We start from the raw sequence: 22,317 nt of genomic DNA, 5'->3' as shown, positions 1-22,317 counted from the left end.
TTATTTAATCTTCTCTGCTAGACCTTTATTCCTTTTTTTGTCTTGATGCTATTCAATTGCACCATTTTTGCATAATTTCACAATTTCTAGCACTGATTTTAGAGAGTTTGCTACGGATGCTTGAGTCGCTCAATAATATCTAGTCGCTTAATGTCCGTCTCTCCTAGCTCATTACCCGTGAAGTTAGTAGCGAGCAGATATCTTTCGTCTCATATTTCATGGTAATAGCTTGTCATTTGTATTGCGCAGTAAATTTGGCCTTTTTTTGCCAGTAATACATAATAACACACACATACACGTACATACGTGCATGAGTGCGATGGGATCCACATCACCCGAAATCCATTACCGACATCCAAATGCGCCCGATTAGGCTAAGAGACATCGACATCGACTAACAGCGCACGCAATCGATCTCACGCACGCATGCTGAGGCACAATGCAGCGCCTTGTAATATATCCGGTTTCAAGCTGATGCAAAGTCGCTCGCTTTTGTGAACACCCGTGGGTTTGGGTGTTCCTTCGGTTTGCCGAAACGAGCCGGATAGATGATACCGCCAAACCGAAAAGACAATTGACAATAAAAATTGATGTGACCCTCCTTCCGTTTTCGGTTTATTGAGCAACGACACCCTGGTGTCCCTGCAGTGGAAAGCGGATGGAGGAGATGGTAAAATGGGAAACGATAACGAGACGGCACGAGAGGAAGAAGCAAAAGAAAATGTTACTGTAGCCACCGGGTGTAGCCACTTTGGGTAGACGACGGGTGTGATATCAGTGCCCGTTTCCGGCTGGTCGGTGATATAGGTCGTGACGATAAGGCTGACAGGCTTGACGAATAGTGATGAATTGAGCGAGTAGGATCGCAAATAAATGTTCACTTGCTGGTGCGGCGGCCCTCGCCATCCTTATCAACAGACACCGAGCGATACGCGCAAAGTCACAGGATACGCCATCCACGCAGGACACATGATACATCGGGCCGCACCGTGGGGAGTAGTAGGGGTCACGCACCGCACAGTGAATATCCTCCTTCTCCAGTAAATGGTTGTGGGGAAATGGTAGAAAATAATCGAAAAAGGCGATCATTGCTTCGTAGCCGGGCTCCCGGTATGTATGCTCGGGACGGAACACATCAACATCCCGGGGAAATGAAATATCGTAAAAAAGGCACGCTCTCAGGCTATTCGCCGTTAATGGTTTTGCTTTGGTACCACGGTAGCCGGGAGTCCCTTTCGGGTCGGGTCGGCTTGATAAATCGGATATTTTGCTTTTGATGAAGTGTGTTGCAATGGTTTTGCTAAAATGACTCTCGCCACAAGGCCACGGAAGGAAATAGGCATCAAGCATTGTTTCTTGTCACCATAGTGTGTCGATTTGTTGCATTGTTGCGAACAAAAATGTTCGGAAAAACTAAAAACTCGTAATAAAGCTGGAAGTCAGCAGAGAGCTAAAACTGCTTCGATCTAGTATATAGTTAACCTATGTCTCTATTTCAGTGTACAAAAGCACCACAGTGGTACAGTGTTATACTGTATAAGGTAACAATTCTAGAGTATAGTGCAAGTGTGGTAAAGTTGGAAGAAAACGGGGAAATAAACGCTACAACCTTCACTACGGTACGATTGATTTTGCATAACTCTAACACACTACACCACTTTACTACGCGCGCAAAAGAAAGGTTACGGTTGAACTGTAGGTGTTTAAAGACACCAAAGAAAATTAAAAGTATGAGCAAAACAGTTTTCTTACATACAACATAAATACATATACACACACACATAGGGACACAAAGGCTGACAGCTAGACACCGACAAACATAGCTACAACAATTTGCCCGTGCAGGACACCGTACACGGGATGACACGGGAGCCAACAACAGGTGAGAAGATCACTCACATTTACGTGAAAAGGGAGGTCACGAAAAGCTTAGGAAGAATCAACGACTTCAGAGGATTGGAAAATGTCCTTTGTCGAGAGCAAGAGTTTCAAAAGAGAAAATAGAAAAGTTATGTTTCCGAAAAAAAAACTAAATTGATTTATCTTAAGAATTGGGCATTTATGATTTTATTTGTGTAGTGAATTTGATAAGTTTTACAAAATTCACTAAATTAATTTGCAAAAGGAACTTTAATTTACAAGCTGCCAATGCGGGAGCTCGCAATAGCTTAGTTGTCATGCAATGAAAAAATGTACATGTTTTGAAAATTGGACTCTAAGATGGGTAAATGTCATTGCACGAAGGATTGCACGCAGAGTTGCACTGACGGACGACTAAACCAGGCATATAAGAGTAGCAGAGAGATATAAAAAGAGAGAGAGAGAGTGAAAGGCGGGAGGAAAACAGGATGAAAGGAAGTGACAAAACGGACAGTCAGGCAGACGAGTAGCGGATAGATTGACAGATACAGGCAGGCCAGAGACAATTAAATGGACAGCATGTTCACAGTTCTACCAGCACATAGACTTCCCTGCCCATGGGACCAATTGCGGTGTTTTCTGTCTGTTTTTTTTTTTAGGGTTGGTGTAGGGAACAGCGTTAACGGACGGATCCAGGTGACTGTTGTGTTTAAATGTTTGTTTCTTAACTCCTGATTTAGGTCATTGCTCGATTGTTTCACCTTTTCAGTTACGGAATGTCCGTTACGGTGTGTCCTGTAGGAAGTTTCGGCGGAATCTGTCAGTGTTCAGTGCTCCTAGCTCCAATGCGGTCTGAACTGCTAGTTTCGTGACAGGGGCATGCTTACGCTGCTTGATGTGCACCTCATTTCTGTACGAATCACGAGGCAACGTTTCAGTGTATTTTGTTGTAGCAAGAGACGGTTTTACTTTGGAGTGTTGCATTTGGTTTTGATATGTTATTTAAGCAATAGAATCGTTGGGTATCGTATATTTGAAATAGAAAATAATAAAATACTAACTTTGCAGTATGAAAGAAAAAAAATGCAAGAATGAGTTTACCACAACATAAACCATAAAAAATATAATCTAAAATAAAGATAAGGTTTTTTAAACGTTAATCATTTGGGTCAAAAAATAGTAGCTCGTGTTGTGTTAGGCGTGAGCTGATAGTTGTTACCACGTTTATTTTGTTGAACTTTGAGTGAATTAGTGGTTGAGTGAAAATAGGAGTAAATGTAATTGTCCATAATGTGTATACAATATCTAACATGATGAATACAGTAAAATCCTTACTGTGCTTAGTATGAAAAAGCGACAGAAATAATATCACAACAAAAAGGATTAATTTGAGCCAAACAAGACAACACTATTTGCAAACATCCAAACAAAAACCAATCTGAAGCCTAACAAGTGACGTTCCAAATATTAGAAAGAGAAACCAGCTATCTAGCGTATCGACAACACTGCATGTAGATCAAGAATGTAAAGTTGAGCAAATGTCGCATAATGAACATCCAAATCAAACACACATAGAAAAATGGCATTCTACTCAACAGAGCAACAATGTTCAAATGAAATCATTTTGACACACAAAGAGCTTTCGAGTCGGCTCATTAGAGACTGACAATGTTTTCGTACTTAAAATAAAAAAAATCAAATCAATCTTTTAAAAGCAAGTAAAACGTGTTCAAAACAATGATATGCAATTTTTATGCTAATGCTTTCTTGTGAATTGCTGTAACATTAAGAGTAAACTACACTCTATAAATGTAGTAAACAATGTGCTAAAAGAAATGAGAAAACCTAAAAGTAACATTAATAAGAACAACAGCAAAGAAGCAAAATTTTTGGTTAACAGGCTGGTGGTCATTCCACTAGTGGCGCCAATCGTTTTATAATCAATAGAACTGACCGAGAGCAGTTTATAAAATAACATAGAACATGTTTGTTTAGAAGTAACACGATAATATTGTGTAGTATAGATATAGATATAGATGTAAAATGGTATTATTCAGCTTTTGGAAAAGTAAGGCACAGATAACGAGAAAGTTGTACAATGCTAGAGCCAGTGAGATATTACTGACATCACCTAAATGAGTTGAATAATCAACGTGAGAAAAAAGGAGTTCAGAGGAAACCGAAGCAAATGCACGGCAAGTGACGGCCAAACAAACTACAAATAATATATAAAAAACAAAACTAAAAAAATAGAACAAACGCAACACAGACAATGATTAAGATCATATAACACAAACGTCAACTAAATTTGAACGTGACTAGGAAAAACAAAGGATAAGGGAACGTAACACAAAACTGACATGTTTCATCTACCAAATTACCTAAAACGTTTGTTGTTTACTTTTGTTTATATTTGCATCAGACACAGTGCACGGTGTCATTTACCATTTGTTATCACCTGCAGCTTGAACCGTACGAGGTTTAAATCGGTTATTACTGTTGTTGCTCATGAAGGTTTTGAAATCGAAATCATTGTGGTGCATGGTTTTTGTTATGTGAATAATGCAGTTGGTATGCAAAATGAAACACAAAACATAAATTTGCAGTAGATTTGTGTGTATGTGTCTGTGAGAGAGAGAGAGTTGGTGAGTAAATTTGCAGTTCATTCTGTAGCCGACATTGGTTTCTGTACGCATTCAATAAGAAATATTAACAAGTTTCTGTTGGGCTGTTAGGGTGTATCTGGGTGGAAGGCACAAGCAGCGAATGTTTATCTGTATTTTATTTTCCAGGGAGGGTTAAGAGATTTGCTTTAACAAATGCTGCAACGGTTTGAACAACAGAGTATGAGAGAGTATGCAAGAAGGTCTGCCAAAAACGAAACCTGCAGCTTAAGAAAACCTAAACGTATAATAATGAATTTTATTGCATTGCATTTTGATACCCAGTGTGCTACTGCTAGGTGTTGCAATTGCTACGATCGTGTTGATCACGTAATTAATTTACCACCGGGGAGTTAAATTCATGATTAACGTTTAATGCTTCTCCTATCTTAAGCCGTTTATGTTAGGTTTCGTTTTTAATTAATGCATCTCTCAATCATGTTCTGTTCAAACATGCACTTGGATCCCTCGCATCGGTCAATCCTCACATTGAAATCGTAAAGAGTTTCGCAGTGACCTCGGATTCACTTAATCTCAGTTACTGTATCGTTTTTTTCTGCTTCACTCTTGAGTAGTAGTTACCTGCGTTTGGTGATCGGGGGCAGGGTGACCCATGTTGTCTAACAGTGTAGGGGAAGAAGGGCGAGCATCTAACAACAAACAACATAAAGACTTGACATTTACCACAGCAGAGCAGAGTATTCGTAAAAAAATAAATGAGCAGTGCAGCTGTCTTGAACGAAATTACGATGGGCGTTTAGTTGCTTCAAAAGCACAAACGTCAGGTTTAATTGCATCAATCAAAGACGTTAGTTATCGCAAATGAAATTTTAAATTAGATTTGAAAATGCATTAGCTATTAACTTCAATAGCTTAATATTGTTTAATATTGCACACTAGCTTAAACCCATTCATTAGGCCCGTTTAAGACATCTGCAGTTAGGTTAGGAGTATTATAACTAAATAAATAACAATTCAGAATAACGAAAAGAAAACTCGTAACAGAAGTAATTGGACGTAAATAGAGAAGGAAAGAAAGTAAACAGTAGCAAACTTGTGAATGGTTTGAGTAAGGCAATGAAAGAGAGATATAGAGAAGAGTGTTTTATAACATTTCAAACTTTTTAGAAAATCGGAGGAGTAGGGTTAATTAAACGGGAGCATTGAAGTCTTCATCACCAAATACATAATCAAGAAGAATAACAATTTATATATGTATATAAATGTATATATTTATAAATGTGAGAGAGTGTGTGTTTATGGAAAGCGATACAATGGAAAAGTAGAGGAGTTAGAGAAACTATAGCAAGAAAAACGGAGCGAGAAAAACAAATCGAATTGATTTGACATTAGAAACTGCATTGTGAAAGAAAGTAAAACCCAATCAAAACTCAAACGATAAACATAAACACAAAACAGTAACACAATTCGGACATACGAGATGCGAGATGAGGGTTAGTAGGCCCGGTAAGACGTTGTTGCGTAAAACAAAGCCAACACGGAGGACAAATTGAATAGAAAATCAAACAATAGTACAGGTTAAAAGTAGAGGTAGAAGTAGTAGTAATACGATACAGGAAAAGGAGATTAGTAAAAAATGGTGCGTACACTGAACATTTAAAGCTTTTTAACTGATTAGGTTTTACACGTTGAGTGTTGAGTTGAGTGGAGACACGGAGTCATCCGGGTCCCGGATGAGTTAGCCTCGTGGTAAGCTTTACTCATTCGGTTGGTTTGTGAAGTGTTGGTTAGATAACGCTTATTGTTGAATATAAAAGATCGAACTCATTATAATAAATTAGGTTTCGTTTGTCTTTTTCACTTTAATAATTGGATTGCATCGAAAACTACTGTCAGATTCAAATCTATCCGTATCTAGAGACCAACAGCCAGAAACATTTGTTACCATTTTGAATCCCTCTCCACAGGGAAGCATGGCAACGAAAGGCATATTGTATCAAAGCTGTAAAGTGTTAAGGAACACAAAAACAAGCAATCGTGTACTGGCTTACGGAACATAAGCGTTTCACTTTTTGTCTGTGAGTTTTGCATTTGTAATGAGTGCAGAAGGCGTTAGTAATGTTGTAATGTCTTACGGTTTTATTATTCATCGCTTAGCTATGAGTTAAGGGTTCTGTTTGCATTAAAGAGTAGCTTTGCAGTTGCCTCGTCACGTAGTAATGTTTTATTATTATTGATTAAATTACAATGCTGTTCAAGCATGACAATCAAGCTTCTGCTAGGTTTGAACGTAACACACAGGACGCGAAAGAAGAAGTACTCACTGTCTCAAATCTTCATTACCGATTCTTCATTCTTGTAGAAATAGATCGGTAAAATGGAAGATTTTTGGCTGCAACTGTTCGACGCTAAGTTTTTTTTAAACTTATTTATCGCTTAACATAACTAACCCCAAACCGAGTACACCAGGAATAGCTGTGTCTCTATCATGTTCAGTACAATCGACTGGTTGCAATGTGCTCTTAAAACAAACTGATAAGAAAAATGAAAGGAAAACGTACTAAATCAGGTCGGTGAAACAGATGACAGACTCCAGCAAAAATGAAACACTAAAAGTCAGAATTCCAAAATAGGATAAACAAAGCCAACCCAGAATCGACTCGTGTAAGAATTATACACTCAACTGGAGAATTTAATTGTTGTTGTTTGTTGCTTTGGTTTGATTTTGGTTTAGTCAGCGACGTTCATTCGATTGGTGGGCAAACATGTTTCGCTTTAATTGGTTATTTTTGTTATTTCTTAGGTCAATGTACTGCATTGGTAGTAGATTGTAAAAGACTGAAAATGTTCAGTGTTTCTAGTGAAATTTTCCTTAAAACGTTTTCATGTACTATCTTATTTCTGAATGTATGGTTTGTTTTTTGTTTTTACTTTGGTGGTTAGTGACAGTACTAAGGTGAGCTGATGTAGTGATTTGTACGGTGGTTCAATGAAATGGTTGAGGCAGGGCGTTTCGTGTTAGTGGACATTGTGATTAGGAGATGTTGGTGCTCTGTGGTGACGCACATGAACGCACGAAACGGATGGGAACGGTGGCAGTAATCATCGGTTCGAAGTTATCAATGCTTATGGGCGATTACCATGCCGAAGAACGGCGGTTTTAATCCGTTCGACAATACAGTGAGATAACATGTGGGGTGGCAGTGTCAATGTGGAGGTGTAAATGGGTCGAAGCGAAAGGAAAATTCTAAACCATACACAAAATAGGAGCAATAGCATGGGAGTACAAAATAGATTCGTAGAATGTAGGGTAGTAGCATGTGTGTGGGGAGTAGTAGCACGGATGGCACTCGCTACCATTGCGAAAGGATGATAATAGTAACACACAAGAAGAACAAGCCAAATGACATGGAAAAGGACAAAAATAATAATAGTTTGAGGAAAAGAGCAACTATCCAAAGTGATAAACAGACAATGATTAAAAGACTTTCAATAATAAAGACATGAAATAGCAAAAGTTGTGAAATTAACAAGAAAATTTAGAAATCAATTTGAGTTAGTTAGAGATGTGGTAAAAAGGAATGTACATGAAAAGATAAGTAAAGCATTGGAAGAACGTTTAAAGTTTTTGAATTTAATTAAATTTAGAATTGAACATAAAAATGGAAGACCAGATAAGGTAACTTGAAAAGATCAATGATGGTTGGTAAACAAAATTAATTTGAAGATAATAGATAAAGAGAGGGGATAACATTTTCTAAGCAGATGAAAAGGTATAGTATCGAACAGTACTATACACCAGAAGAAAAATGTGTTATAAAGTGGGTAGCAGGATTGGAAGATGGCGAAAAGGCGCTCAAATGAAACGGGAACTGGGAGCGGTAGAATAATAACCGAAGAAGAAGAAGAAGTAGTAGTAGTAGTAGAAGTAGAAGAAGGCTCGAAACACTACCGAATAAATGAAACGGGAGCGGAACTAGCTAGCTAAACGTACCTTTCCGTAGCGGACCCCGTTGGCTCATGCCACCCATGCCGCCCATGCCGGCGTCCCGCGGTGGCGGCGGAGGCCCGCGGGCCCCCGGTCCGATCCCTCGGCCGCGGTTGTTGTTGCTGTTGAGCGTACGCTGGGCGAGATTGTTGCCGGCCGGGCCCTGCTGGCTGTACTGGTCCGGCGCTTCCGTGAGGAAGTTGGACGGCACCAGCCCGCGCACCCCGTCCAGCTCGCCCATGTAGAAACCGTCCTCGTCCATGTCGCCATACACTAGTATGACGGCACCGGTTTGGAAACTCAGTTCCACCTGCAGTGAGGGGGGAGTGGGAAAGAAATTGGGGTAGAGCCACATAAGTCAATTAAGAATGCCACTACGGGTATGAATTTTGGAGTTCTCTGATCTTGGGTACGTCAATCGTTCCGATGGTGAAAGGAGCATGATCGTACGGGATCGTAGGGGGAATTTTTGCTGTTGGATTCAGGTGGTGGTGATGGTGGTGATGTTTTCGCTTTTCAGTAACGTTTCGGTCGCAATTGTATGGCTTTGGCTTTGGCTAACCCCAGCTTTCTGTTCGAGAGAGGTGTGTACGTGAGTGTGAGCTCACACGCTAAGTCTAACTGCAGAAACGCTAGACGCTTCCGGTGGGTTTCGCTAGGTTGTACTAGAACTGTGAGTGGAAAAGTCAGTAAAGTTAAACATGCAGCATGCAGCGAAAATAAGAACGGAACGGAAAAGGAAACTCAAGGAAAGAAAATCGACACATATGTAACGCTCAACTGTAATGTCAGAAAGATATCGGCTAGCCGCATTGTGTTTCTTTAAGTCCCCATCCGGAGGAAACGGTGTAACAGAGGCTAACGCGCAGATAAGAGACAAGTTGGCGGACGATGTCAGATGCAATGTACCTGTTCTACATATGTGTGTATGTCAAAAGCATTTTTTGTCCCTTGAGTGTGTGGAGAAGTGGTTCAAACACTAGACAACGGGTCACGAGACGGTTAGATAGTGAGCACAAGTTACCGGTTCAACGCACCGATCAAGAGGGTTTTGGTGGAACAATAAGGCGTAAGTTATATGATAGTCTAGGGCCTCACCTCGGCATCCACGTTCGGGCTCAGCTCCTGCGGATCGTAATCGTACAGTGCGATCATTCGCTTGACCGGCATGTTGGCGTAGATGTCACCCCAACGTTCGCGGCTAATGCCACGCACCGATGGGCCGACGCCACCGCCCTGTGCACCGTCCTCAATCTCCTGGACCATGTTGTGCGGTACGAAACCTCGGCGGCCACGTAGCTCGCCCCAGTAGAAACCGTCCGGATCCTTCTCCCCGTACACCTGCGTTTGTGGGTGTGGGAAAATATATGTGTCAGTAACATCTCAGCCATTTGAAGCACTCCGTTGATCGTGTACCTACCTTGATCGTGTCACCCTCGTTAAAGGGCAGCTCCTCCTCGCAGGCATCCGGATTCGGGCTCATCGTGGCAGGATCGTAATCAAACAGGGCGAGGAAGTACCGCGGCTTCTTGGACGCTCCGATCAAGTGCGGTGGATAGGGTTGCATGCTTTGGGGCGTCATCTGCTGACCCGGACCTACGCCACCCTGTGCCATTCTTTGCTGCTGCTGTTGCTGTTGTTGCTGCTGTTGGGTGGGCATCGGTTGGTTCGGGTTCATTGGCCGTTGCTGGTTAGGGTTCCGATTCATGCCTGCTTGCTGTTGCTGCTGTTGCTGCTGTTGCTGCTGCTGTCCGGTCATGCCCTGTTGTGACTGGCCCGGACCTGCGTTGCCGTAGTACTGTTGATTTTGCCCTTGCGGGTTCTGCTGACGTCCGATTGGATTACCGGCCATTCCCTGGTTGCGATAGCCCTGTTGTTAAACACCGCAATCACCACGAATGCAAAGGTGTGTGTGTTTCAGAGGAAAGTGAGATTTAGGGATAATAGTAAGAGAAATATGTTACACATTTTAACCATTTCGAACGTGACGACATACGACTAGAATGATCAACCGCGTGAACAGACGGAAGATGGATGATTCTGCTCGTTGCTCAACGGTACCATAACAACATCAATTGCTGCAAACGATTGCAAGCATACACAGACAACAACACATATAGAACGATCGGCTTAGTTAGATACCATTACCGCAGAGCAAACTGAAATTAAGGATCAACCAAACCAAAGGCACACGTAACTGAGGAGAGCAAACAAGAAGCAGTCAGCATCACAGAAGTTTTTCTCGCGCGATGAATGTACAGACAGAGCGTGTGGACGTAAGAAAACACATAGGAATGAAATGAAAAAACCAAACTCAGTACAACCAAGAGAAAAACACAATTCCGCTGCGTGTGGAATATACTGGCTACTACGTGATCGCGAAGGTGACGGCAGTTAGAGAAATACGATGACGGGGACTACTCAATTTTGACACTAGTCGAGTTGACATCAAGCAGTTGCTGGGGGGGGGGGGGGGGGGGGATTGATGTTGTGTTGGAGGGGTCTCAGAGAGCTAGAGAATGTTTTACGTGGCATGGAACTCTGGCGGATGTGCGATCATCGTACATAAACTGCTATTTACAAGATGGATAGCAAATGGTGACTTGGTGTTGCAGCGTAGTGTAAATACTAGTAACCACTAACGCTGCGGTCCGAGACGTGTGCGATGGTTGAGTTTGTTACAATGCGCTTGGGAAGAGTGTACAGGAACGATAGAAATCGCAGACAACATTAGGCACGTTCGCTGATGAAGTTCAATCGTACAACTGCTGCTCCCAGGTGAAGCGTGCTCATGTTAACTACTTGATCATGCGCTAATTATTTGGGTTTGTGTTGTACAGTTGGGGCAGGGATAGGACGTGTACTGTGTACTGTGTCGTGAACGCTTGAGGGTATTATTCATTGTACAATTTTCCCAAGTCAAGGTACCCTTGAGGTGAAAAAAAAGATAGCCTTAGTAATATTTACAAGTTTTGTTAGGATTACTGTATAAAGCCGCACAGCAACCACCACATATACATATACACACAATCACACAAAAATAACGAAAGAGTTAGAGAAAGTTGAGATGTCATTGGCGAAATGACAGATAGTACATTGAATAGGAACAAAAGTTTAAGTTGCTGTACAAAAATTGAAGTTTGAAGGAATCGTACTAGTTGAAACGTTAACTTTGCGTCAATATGGACGCGAGCGGCAAAAAAAAAAAAGAATTGCTGGAGCCGATATCTCAATTTTGATCAACAGACTCAGTATGTTACATGATCGTGGGCCTTTGACTGAATTTAATGGTTTGAAACTGGTTTGAATTCTTTTCTCATCTAAAACAGAGAGCTAATAAAAATGTGCGTCGACGTTAAACAGTAAAAGGCACGTAATACGACAATGAGCAGATGGCCAGTGTAAGAGTAGCAAGTTCAAACACAGAAGTCATTGCAACAACTGGCATGTAAAGTAGTGTACAACGGTTACAATGAGACAGAGAGTTAAAGAGACAGTGTGAGAGAAAAAGAGAGAGAGGGAGAGAGAGAGAGCGAGAGAGAGAGAGTAAGAGAGTGAGAGAGAGATGGTGTATAGGAGTTACAGAGTGACAGACAAAGATACTGAGACAGTGAAGACAGTTGTGGTAGTAGCAGTAGAGAGAGAGAGAAAGAGACTGGGTGTATTTGCTCTAACCTGTTGCTGCTGCGGTGGCCCATGGGAGCCACTGCGGCGACGACTACTTCCGCCGCCACTGCTGGCGCCATCTTGGTACTCGCTATCGTCACTAACGTACGTATCACCGGCCGCGTCTTTCGTGATTTCGATCGCCGGTATGCTGCTGCTATTGGAATCACGCTGCGATCGTTCCTGTGTGTACGGGCGTGATGCGGTGGTAGGTGACTGTTTGTCGTTTCGAGGGTGTATCGAGTTGAGTTGTTAAAGGTGAACGGAAGGACAGATATTATTGTGTGCCAGGAGTATGCTACATACTAGTATTATCAAAAAGTTCCTTTGTTTCCGACTAACGCATACACAGCTATGGCAACATTTGGTCGAAAGTGGCAGCCCCGCTAAGTGGTGAACAGTGTGTGAAGAGAACAACTATTGCCAAACATCTTAAACCCTATTTACCCTCACCGTAGACCACGAGACGCATGGAGAATGATTTTTGTGTTTAAAAAATGAAGTATGACCATGTAGATCACTTTTTGCACACGTTGTAGACGCTTTAAGAACCCCGCAACCAGAAGAGAACGGTAAAACACATACACGCACAAAACGAGCCCCCGAAAAAGCAGTGCTACCCGCACGGTTTCACTCACCTGCTGGTGCATTGATCCTGGGTAGATCTCCTTATCGCTTAGATTTTCGTCATGATCGATGACCTGGTTAGGATTCATCTGCTGCATCTGATTGTTCATGCCGCCCATCACCTGGTTGTTCATCATCCGCTGGTTCCGCATGTGGCCACCCGGTTGCGGTTGCATCGCACCCCCTGGATTCCGGTTCCTAGCGGCGGCACGCACTTGGTCTTGATTGTGTTGCGATTGTTGTTGTTGATGATGTTGTTGTTGTTGTTGATGTTGTTGTTGTTGTTGGTGATGAAGTTGTTGTTGTTGTTGTGATGTCGGTAGTAGGGATGGTGGTGGTGGTTGTTGTTGTTGTTGTTGTTGTTGTTGATGTAGTGATGATGATGAATAGTTTAGTCCATTTTCAGTATTTGGTTCAGGGTATCCGAAGCCAATAAGTTTGAAATTTTGCAAATATCATCGAACACGCGTGGGACACGTGGAAGCGGCACACAAGGTAGATTTTTGTTTGTTTTTGGATTGGTTTTGGTATTTTTTTTGGTATTGGTAAGTTGGTGGTTTTTGTGGTTTTGGTTTTGGTTTTGGTGATCGTGAATGGGTTTTTTGGTTTTGAGTGGCAAAATGACGTTGTTGATTTTCAGGTTACGGGTTGTGGGAACGGTTGCGTAGGACGAACGCAGGGATTGATGAGGTAGGACGGGACAGGACGGATACGGCGGACAAGGTTGGGAAGTTTGAGTAGGAGGAACGCGGGAAGCGCGGTGGGTGGAGGGAAAACAAGAAAGTAAACGAAAGAAAAACGAACAATTCTGTAAATTATGGTATGCAATTGAAACGGTAATAACACATTGTTTATACAGATTCACCATCACTGCTCGGACGGCAAGGTGTTTGCTGCTTACTTTTATACATTACGGACAGTGACTACAACAGGCTAGCACACATGCTGTCCTAGACAAAATGGAAAGCAAACTTGAAACATAGAACGACATGTTACGATACTGTTTCAAGGCAGGATGACAGTTGATGAGAAGAAAAATGGGATAGGTAGCATTATGTATTTGAAGAGCAAGTTCTAGCCATTTGCTACGCGTGAAAGATTTGTGACAGTGAATTTTACAGTTAGTGGACAGTTTGGAACTATTTATCGTTTATTTTATCGATTTTCCGGTATATTAGCAATTCAAAATATTCGATACGACTGATGGGCAATTTTACAAGCTAAACACAAAAGGCTCATGCGCAGAATCGCTCACTAAACATTGGTAAAGGTCATCCGTATCAGACCCGGTGTCCCATGGTGTTTGATTAGTTTAAGTTCGCCGCCGAACTTATTTATATTATTTTTTTACGTGTACACTACACCCAACGCAAACAGAACGTTGCCTTATAAGGTCTATCGGCCTGAATAATGCAACGATCGCAAGTACACTGAACACATCATAGTATGCAACGCACTCACACATTTAGCTTAGAACTGATAATGCGCGTTGTATTTCGAACGAAACATCACAGTTAACACTATCAAAGTAAACACCGTGCCATACGGTATTCGTACACAAAATACTCAGGAAATAAACGTCTACTTCCAGTGCTCAGCACTTATACACAACTTAATTAACACACTTATTCTAATTCTTAAGAGTTGTATAAATTAAACTTACAAGTTTAAAAATGCAATCACTTTTGGCTACACTTTTTGCAAGCTTACACACTCAACAGTGGAATGCGTTCGATACCAGCGACATGTAAAAGCATACTGCCTGTCGGCAACTCTATGACCATGGTAGGAGTGAGCCAAACGAGATAGTTATATGTCCACTGGGTAGGTGTGGAAGCGAGAGAATTGTTGTCATCTACCACCGGCGACTGCTGACGTAATTAGCGATGGAAGGCACGAAGACATATCAACGGGTGGAGCTGATTCACACAATGGACCTTGTGCCTTGTGCCTCGCTTGGCTGTATGCGTAAAACGCTTTTTTTGCACGCATCGAAGTGCAAGTGTTTGGGTGTTGGCATAAACATGCATTTTTTGGAAGCATACTCTACCGGGTTGTTTGTTTTAAAAATAGATGTTGCATTTAAGCTTGTGTGGTTCAGAGGGGAGAAAAGCTGAGAGTATCAAAACAGATAGAGCCTCATGCTTGCTTAGCAGTACGTCGTCTGAAGCGAAAGCTTGTTCATCCGCACCCATAATTAAAAATATTTATTTTTAACTACTATCTATTATTTAATTCCCTGATCGTGGCCTAGATGTGACAGGGGTGACGTTGCGTTCATTTCTTTGTGGGGTTTGTGACGTTTTTTAGTTGGCACACCGATGATGATTTTATTTTGATAAACCACCACAGTGGCGTAGACCAACCACAACCACCACAATCTTCTGCAACGAATGCGCCTTATTTTTACGTACTTTGTTTAGCTGTAGTAGTATTCTCTTGATTTGCAGGGGTGCTAAGGTGTATTATTTTATTATGGATTTGATTGCTTACTATTCAAAATATTATTTAAAAAAATTATAATGCAAAATACCTTTTGCATCACATTTACGTGTATCACATTTAATTATCTTTTTTATTGCATGTGTTGTTATTATCATTGGGAAATGTTTCTACACATTGTACAAATAACAACGGGTAGTGTTTTTTTTTATCCGGATGGATGACACAAATTACAAACATGTGTTGTGAATGTGAAACAATTACACAGTTTCGATTGCTACCAGCAAGGAAAAACTAGAACGTCACTGATAGGGTGGGGTGTTTTTATGTTAATATTATTTTGTTTCGTGACATCTGTATTAACAATTTTACAAATGAAATGAGACCGGACGGGTTTAACATAATGTTTCTAACGTTATTATGTACAGTGAACATAAGATAAAACAACTTGCAGACTGGGTAGGACAATGAGAAACGAATGTGAGTGTGATGTGGTTGTGGTGGTGGTGGTAGAAAGGCACGGTGATAGTGGGATTGGGAAAGACAGATCAGGACACTTTTTGGCAGGATAGAGATCATCGGCACCACATTGGGAGACACAGAAACAAAAAGATAGCGATTAAAAAGGAACTCAGAGGAAGTCCCTTCGGAAGAAAACGCCAATGTGTAATTAAATCGGAAAACTTAAATAGAAATTAAGAACAAACGGAAGAAAACAAATCATTGCTTCTGATCTCGCATGCGGTGCCGAGATTTGTGTGCTCTCAGGAGCTGCCCCGAAGAGACAGCGGTGCTACAAATCGTGTACTACCGGGCAAACAACACTCATTCCATTCACGCACACATCTACACAAACTAAAAAATCAAAAAAGGTAGCCTCAACCCCTCACCAGCATGCCGACTGCAGCGATGCATCGCTTTGCTTGGGGGTGTGCTGGTCAAGGGCCTAACGAAAGGCAGCGAAACAAAAGACACAAGCAACACGGGACCCCGGGGAGTCGAGTGGTGTAGCATATTTACTTGGTATCATCGTCGGTGTGCTGTCCGCTGACTGTGAGTCACGCGATTTGGTCCGCACGGTTACGGCACGCGGGTTCAGCCCGACCAGCTTGCCGATATCGATGAGGGCATGGTCGCCGGTCGGCGAGTCGACGTCGGTCACCTTTTTGCCGTCGGCGTAGACGGCGTACCCGGTCACCGGGCCGGACGAAGGTGGACGCGTCACCGGCTGCCAGGTCACGAGCAGCGTCCCGTCCTGTGGTCCAGCTTCGACTTGGATCTCCTGAGTGGAAGCGGAGCACGCGTTGGAAGTAAAAAAGAAAAGGCGTATAGAGAGAGCGAAAGAGAGCGAGAGAGAGAGAGAGAGTCATAGAGCGAGAGTGGGGGCAGTGTGAAGGAAACCCCCGTGAAAGATGTGGAGATACAAAGAGAGAGAGAGAGAGAGAGTGACGAGGTCAATGCAACGAACGTTGTGGTGTGCGATGGTGCGATGTAGGGCGAACAAGCATTACCTGTGGTGGATCTGGCAGTCCTTTGGCTAGGGTGCGGAAGTCGGTGTAAGCTCCGGGCGCTTCCTCTGGCGGAGGTCCTGCTGGAGGGGCCTGTTGCTGTCCCGACGCTCGCAGATGCTTTGCACGCACTGTGACGCGATACTGTGTGCTTGGGGCCAGCCCTGAATGAAAAAGATAGATTCGAGAGACAGAGGAAGTGGATGGATCAATTCCAGTGGCCGATCAGTTAGTCATCTAGCGCACGGCAAGACTTACCGGTAATGGTGTGCCGATAGACACCAGGCTTCACCGTTCTGACCTCCACGTTGTTCACGCAGACGACGTGCTGATGGTTGGAGTTGGCCGGTAGCCAGGAGATGACGGCACTGGAGCAGGTAATGTGTGTAGCCCTTACAGCCGATGGTCCTAAGTGTGCCGTATCACGGCCGATGATCATTGTACAGGCGGCATCGCGCGATGTTCGCCGGTTTTGCGTCACGCTACGCACACTAATCCTATGTGGCTGTGGGCAAGAGAGTTGAGGTTAGCAAACTACCAACTTCGACACCATCTCGCTGGACGCTGCTAGCGTGTGTACGTACTCGGTTAGAATCTACGCCTTCTACCAAGGCGCGGGTGCGCTCGGTTGCCTTTACCGTCACCTTGAGGACACCGTCCACGTACACGTGGAAGCTTTCTATCTGATTGCACATGGGTGGGTCCGGTTGCGACCAGCCGATCAGTACGCTCTTGTTTAGCTGCCGCTCCAGGGTGAGGTGCTTCGGTGCAGGAACTAACACGGAGAACATTAATTCGGCGCCGGCTGCGGCAACGGTTCGGCAAAAGGACGACGAGGGGGAAAGGACAGAGACCGAGGACGATAGTGGAGTAGACAACAAACTTTTCGCTCACGACAACCAAACGCAATAGAGAAACGGCTGTTACACACACACAGGCGTACAGAAACTCACACACACATACATACAGCGAGTAGAAGATAGAGAGAATGCATAAAGAACACTGAACTGGACAGACATACAAACAGAGAGCTAACAGAGACAAAAAATGTAGAATATTTGTATTGTGTCTTAAATGCTCGAGGTTTGCGTATTTTTGTTTGTTTGTCAGTTAATGTTCCAGACATTATTTGGCGTTTAGTATTTGGTTATAAGGACAGCTACCGGATTGTCTCACAAAGGACAGCCGTACACTCTAATACAAATAACAGCTGTTCTATATAGCTGCGCATTCGTAGTTAATTGTGTAAGTTTTTTTTCATTTGCACGACATTACGTACATTTCTGCGTTCTGTGAACGTCGAACATGTTGTTTTGGATTTTGATCGAAACTCTTCTGCGATTATTAAGTGAACCTTTTGCGATACAGCCAAAATGTGTGTACAAATTGGATTTCAACATTTCAAAATTATAACGATTAAGATCCGTACTCATAATTGAAGTTATCTTTATTATAAGTAGAAATTCACCATGATATGTAACATAGGCATTGAACAATAGCTCAGAGTATCCAAACATAAAATCACGCTACCTAGTCATTCTGATGGAACTGGGCCATGTATTGCACTCCGCAACCAATACTAGTAAACATGGAATTAATTTATTAGTCACTAATCTATTTATATCCATTCAAACAAAATTGTTTCTAATGTATCGAAAGTGAGCTGTAATGAAAGGATAGAATCTGCAGAATTACGGGAAAAATTTATGGACGAAGTTACGAATGTCTTTTTGCCTCTAAATTCTCCCTCAAGTGACGAAGCAATTTGTTTTGGAATACAGAGCGCAACCGACGCCAAACTATATACTACAAATGACGGCTCGATCAATGCGTAGCTGCAAAGTACGTACAACAAAGAAGCTAAACGATCGCGAAATGACAAATCTTTCGTACTCATCATTATGCCGCCTGCAAAGCTTTTCCCCGCCAGTCGTAAACGATACCGAACCACACTTTTGACTTCCGGGTACACTTGAAGACGCTAGCGCTACACACGTGCCCGGTTCGGTGCGGTGTAAAAGAAAAATTGAACGCAATTCAAACTGCAATGGCAACCGGTCCCCCAGATGCCGCTTAATGGCTCTTCTGCTAGTCGTCCGTTTGCCTGCGCCAATATATAGCCGGATGGCGTGTTACATGAAAAATGGTTATCTTCCGGCAGAGTAAGGCGGTATGGGCACGGCAAGATCGAGCCACCCGATCCATTTCAATCCATTCGAGAGTGTCTGTCTCGCGCACCGACCGCCGTTCACCTTACTTCGCTCGGCTGGCTGGTAATGGCAATTTGAGGCGATGGGTTTGCGATAGTCCTGAGATTTGTATAGGGTTGCTATTTCTGTTTTGTTGGCTGAATTTTTGACTCCCTCCCCCGCCTCTCTCCTTCGTCTTGCCTCTGTGGTGTTTGATCGCTTTAATGTAAGATTTATTGCAAACGTTCAAAAAGTATCACCACAAAGGTGGCAACCAGAGCTGTTGCGGTTGTTTTTTTCTATATTGTGCCTCCCCGGGATGGGCGCCTCTCTAAAGTCATTGCGCGCCGTCAGTCATAAGGTCGGCGGCCATATTGATGGTGGTATGGCGGTGACGGGGAATGTGCCCTACCGAGCCAATGGAGGGAGCCAATGGTTTTAAACTGCTTTTTCTTCGCATGGTTTACGCTTTGCTCGTTGCGCCCATACGCAGAGTGGCAAAGGCGCGAGCGTAACATATTGTTCGCCGGAAAGATAACGAGCAAAAACGACCCAGGACCCAAGCGTGGTCTTGTTGCGTTGGTCGTTGCTGCTGTCGTTGGAAAATGGCATGCGGCAAGGGTTAACCGGAAAAGGCACGGCAAAGGAGCACGTTGTTATTACTCAAGCGCGCATCCCACATGGTACATCATACGGGTTGTACGATACATGCACCAGAAGAAAAAAGGGGTAAGGAGAAAGAGGGACAGCTACAGCAAAGAAAAAAATATGCTGATTCCATAACCACCAGCACTTCTTTTGGAGCTTTCATAGCAGCCTGAGCGAGTGAAACTGACAGGAAACATGCACGGCCAACAAGCACGCGATTTAGGACGGTGTGCGCCAGTCATCCCGGGGACCCTCAGAGTGGCTCTCGTCGAGTGACAAAAGATGTAAGGATGCGTCTGCCAGAAGACAGTTGAAGCCGGCAGTGACATGCCGACGGACATGGGAATCGTGTTTTCTTTTCATGGGTGCTCGTTTTTTATTTTTCGGTCGGCTAGAGAAACATTCCTGCCCCTGGTTCCTATTTCTGCAAGGGGTAGGACATGCCTTTGCACACTCTGACATGCCTTGAACGGGCCCGGCTGCACGTGTATTCACACATCCACGTTTGTATGTTAGGAAGAGTGTAAAAATTCCAATTATTTATCTGTCGTATTCAACACCTCGTTCTTTCAACCGGAAAGGATATCGAATGAGGCATGCAGTTACTCTCCCCGTTTGCACTTGGCACGGTGGTACCGCGATTTGCCGTCTTTGGAGCGTGTGTCGTGGAAGTTACACACTTTTTTGTTTGCCTCCATTGGATCCACACATTACGGCTAGTGTGCACTCGCCTAAGGTCTATGGATCGCTTTTACAATGGATCGTGTAGGGGTGCTTGAATCAAATTAACGTTCCAAAGCGAATTGCTGCGAGGCTTGCGGTGAGGCTTCATTTCCTTTCGTGCACTGTTGGGTGTTGCACCAGTTTGAAGAGTCGGAATTGAACAGCATGTTACTGTTCTTCGCAATCTGAATGCATTGCCCGGTACTTTGAAGCATGAAAGGAAATGCTACTCCTATCGTTGCACCGGCAGCAGCAAGCAACAAAAGCTTAATCCTAAAGAATGAAAGAATCATTTCAAGTGCAAGTGCACCTCCTCTGTCTTACTGATTTTGTAAAATTGCACGTATCTGATGGCACAGAAGGTCAGCCAGTGCAATGTATACGTTTAAAAGGAGTGGCAGGCGTCAGGGTAGACATGTTTTTCTCAAAGGTGAGATGTTTTCTTTCCGCGTATGCCCGCATATCTGTTCATCCACGTTCTATCTATTCCCACCTTTTGCTTCACAATTGAGGCAGCATTGCAAAATGTGCTTGCTTGAATGTATGTGTGATGTATGCTAGTAGATAAAGATACTGCTGCTGCTGATGCTGATGCTGGTGCTGCTGCTAATGCTCGAAAGAGTATGTACTATTTGCCCGTAAGAGATAAGTTTGTCATGTACACATCCATCGCGTGGGAAAAGGCGTGATAGACCTTTTTGTCTCCCAATGCCACGTGGGTGGTTCCAGGCTAGCGAACACAGATTTGCTGCCATCTGTACAGAGAAGAGGCGAAACACTTCCCACTCCGGGGTTGGGTGGCAACACCAACGAAGAAGTTGAATGCGGTGACGCCCTGGGACGGGACTATCACGTAGGGATTTAAATTAATAAGAACACTTTGCACCGGTTGAACGTAGTTCTTGGGAACGGCAGTGAGTGTCCCATGGGGAAACTCTTGATTTTCCATCGTAAAGAAAAAGAAAAAACAAACACATTGCACAACAAGCAAGCTTCCTTGCGCAGAATGTTCAAGGATAGCTTCTCTGCATTCATATAAACAGCAGCTTAGACACGTGGCCCACATGTTACTCAGCCTGTGTCAGTTTTCATTTTCCAGCACACTAATAAAACGATAAAAAATCACACTGGAAAGGGTGTAACTTTTCGCTTTTAAAAGGAAGTGAAAAGCTAAAACCAAAAAAAAGATGCCCTGTCAGCTATAACTATGATTTGTTTCTGTGTTATTGGAAAACGAGTTCAGCGGTGAAGTTTCACGCAAAAAAAGGATACCAATAAAAAAGAACCCAGACCAAAAGACACCAAATCCAGCAACGGGAACATCTCGGGGAAGTAACATTTTGTGGCTTCTGCTGCACGCAAAAAATAATCATAAAATTGCTGCCAAACGGGGGGAGGGGGGGGGGGGGGGTGGGAAAGGGAAGGGAACGCAGCAAACTTTCCATCAACTTTACCATCCTTTGGTTACGGAGCTTCGTGCATACACGCATGCAAGCTCTGCGTCCCTTTTGTGTCAGTGTTGGGACGCACCCCGCTATATCGTTAGCAAGATAATCCGCCTGTTTTCCCAATTCTACTGTTGCCTTTTTGCTGATCGACCACCATTACGTCCCACCAGTCTGTTTTATGCACTTTCAGTGCATTTGAATATTCATCTTTCTTATCTCGGGTTTTCCGAACAACAGCTCTGCTGTTTGCTGGAAAGTAGCCAAATGTTGTATAGTTTCTTGTGAAAAGTTGATCAGACAAAAATGGACTGAAGTCTGAATTCTCTTTTTGAATTATTTTATACATTGTTATGTACACAAATTATTATAAACATAACTAATTTATTTATTAGCACAACGATCAATTTGAATTTTCAATTCAATCTGATCTGATCTTTTTTTTAGGTTTGCATTAGTATGCTAGCAGATTTGCTAGCCCAATCATGTTAAAACATAATGTTCATACAAAGAAAAACATTTTTAAAGTACAATGCAAGGAAAAAGTGGAATTCCTACATAATGTCAATGCTTTGATCTCGCTGAGAAAAATACCAC

General features: G+C 43.0%; 1 protein-coding gene across 9 annotated transcripts in view; it reads right to left on the bottom strand.

Annotated features, from left to right (window-relative positions):
- The window catches only part of LOC120951232 (peripheral-type benzodiazepine receptor-associated protein 1), an 89,195-nt gene that overhangs the window by 9,916 nt on the left and 56,962 nt on the right, over nt 1-22,317 (bottom strand). For 6 of the 9 annotated variants that reach the window (XM_049606111.1, XM_049606110.1, XM_049606114.1 and 3 more), the window contains 10 exons: nt 17,300-17,490; nt 16,974-17,220; nt 16,719-16,879; nt 16,228-16,489; nt 12,777-12,985; nt 12,148-12,354; nt 9,893-10,342; nt 9,571-9,813; nt 8,479-8,782; nt 5,106-5,173 (listed from right to left, as the gene is read on the bottom strand). In XM_049606111.1, coding sequence (XP_049462068.1) covers nt 5,106-5,173; nt 8,479-8,782; nt 9,571-9,813; nt 9,893-10,342; nt 12,148-12,354; nt 12,777-12,985; nt 16,228-16,489; nt 16,719-16,879; nt 16,974-17,220; nt 17,300-17,490 — 2,342 coding nt within the window. The remainder of the gene's footprint in view (nt 1-5,105; nt 5,174-8,478; nt 8,783-9,570; nt 9,814-9,892; nt 10,343-12,147; nt 12,355-12,776; nt 12,986-16,227; nt 16,490-16,718; nt 16,880-16,973; nt 17,221-17,299; nt 17,491-22,317) is intronic. The other 3 variants (XM_049606113.1, XM_049606116.1, XM_049606115.1) reach the window with 3 other exon arrangements.

Source organism: Anopheles coluzzii, chromosome 2 (assembly GCF_943734685.1).
Source record: "Anopheles coluzzii chromosome 2, AcolN3, whole genome shotgun sequence".
Taxonomy (NCBI): Eukaryota; Metazoa; Arthropoda; class Insecta; order Diptera; family Culicidae; genus Anopheles; species Anopheles coluzzii.
The sequence above is the reverse complement of the archived record's forward strand: the minus strand, read 5'-3'. Positions and strand labels throughout refer to the sequence as shown.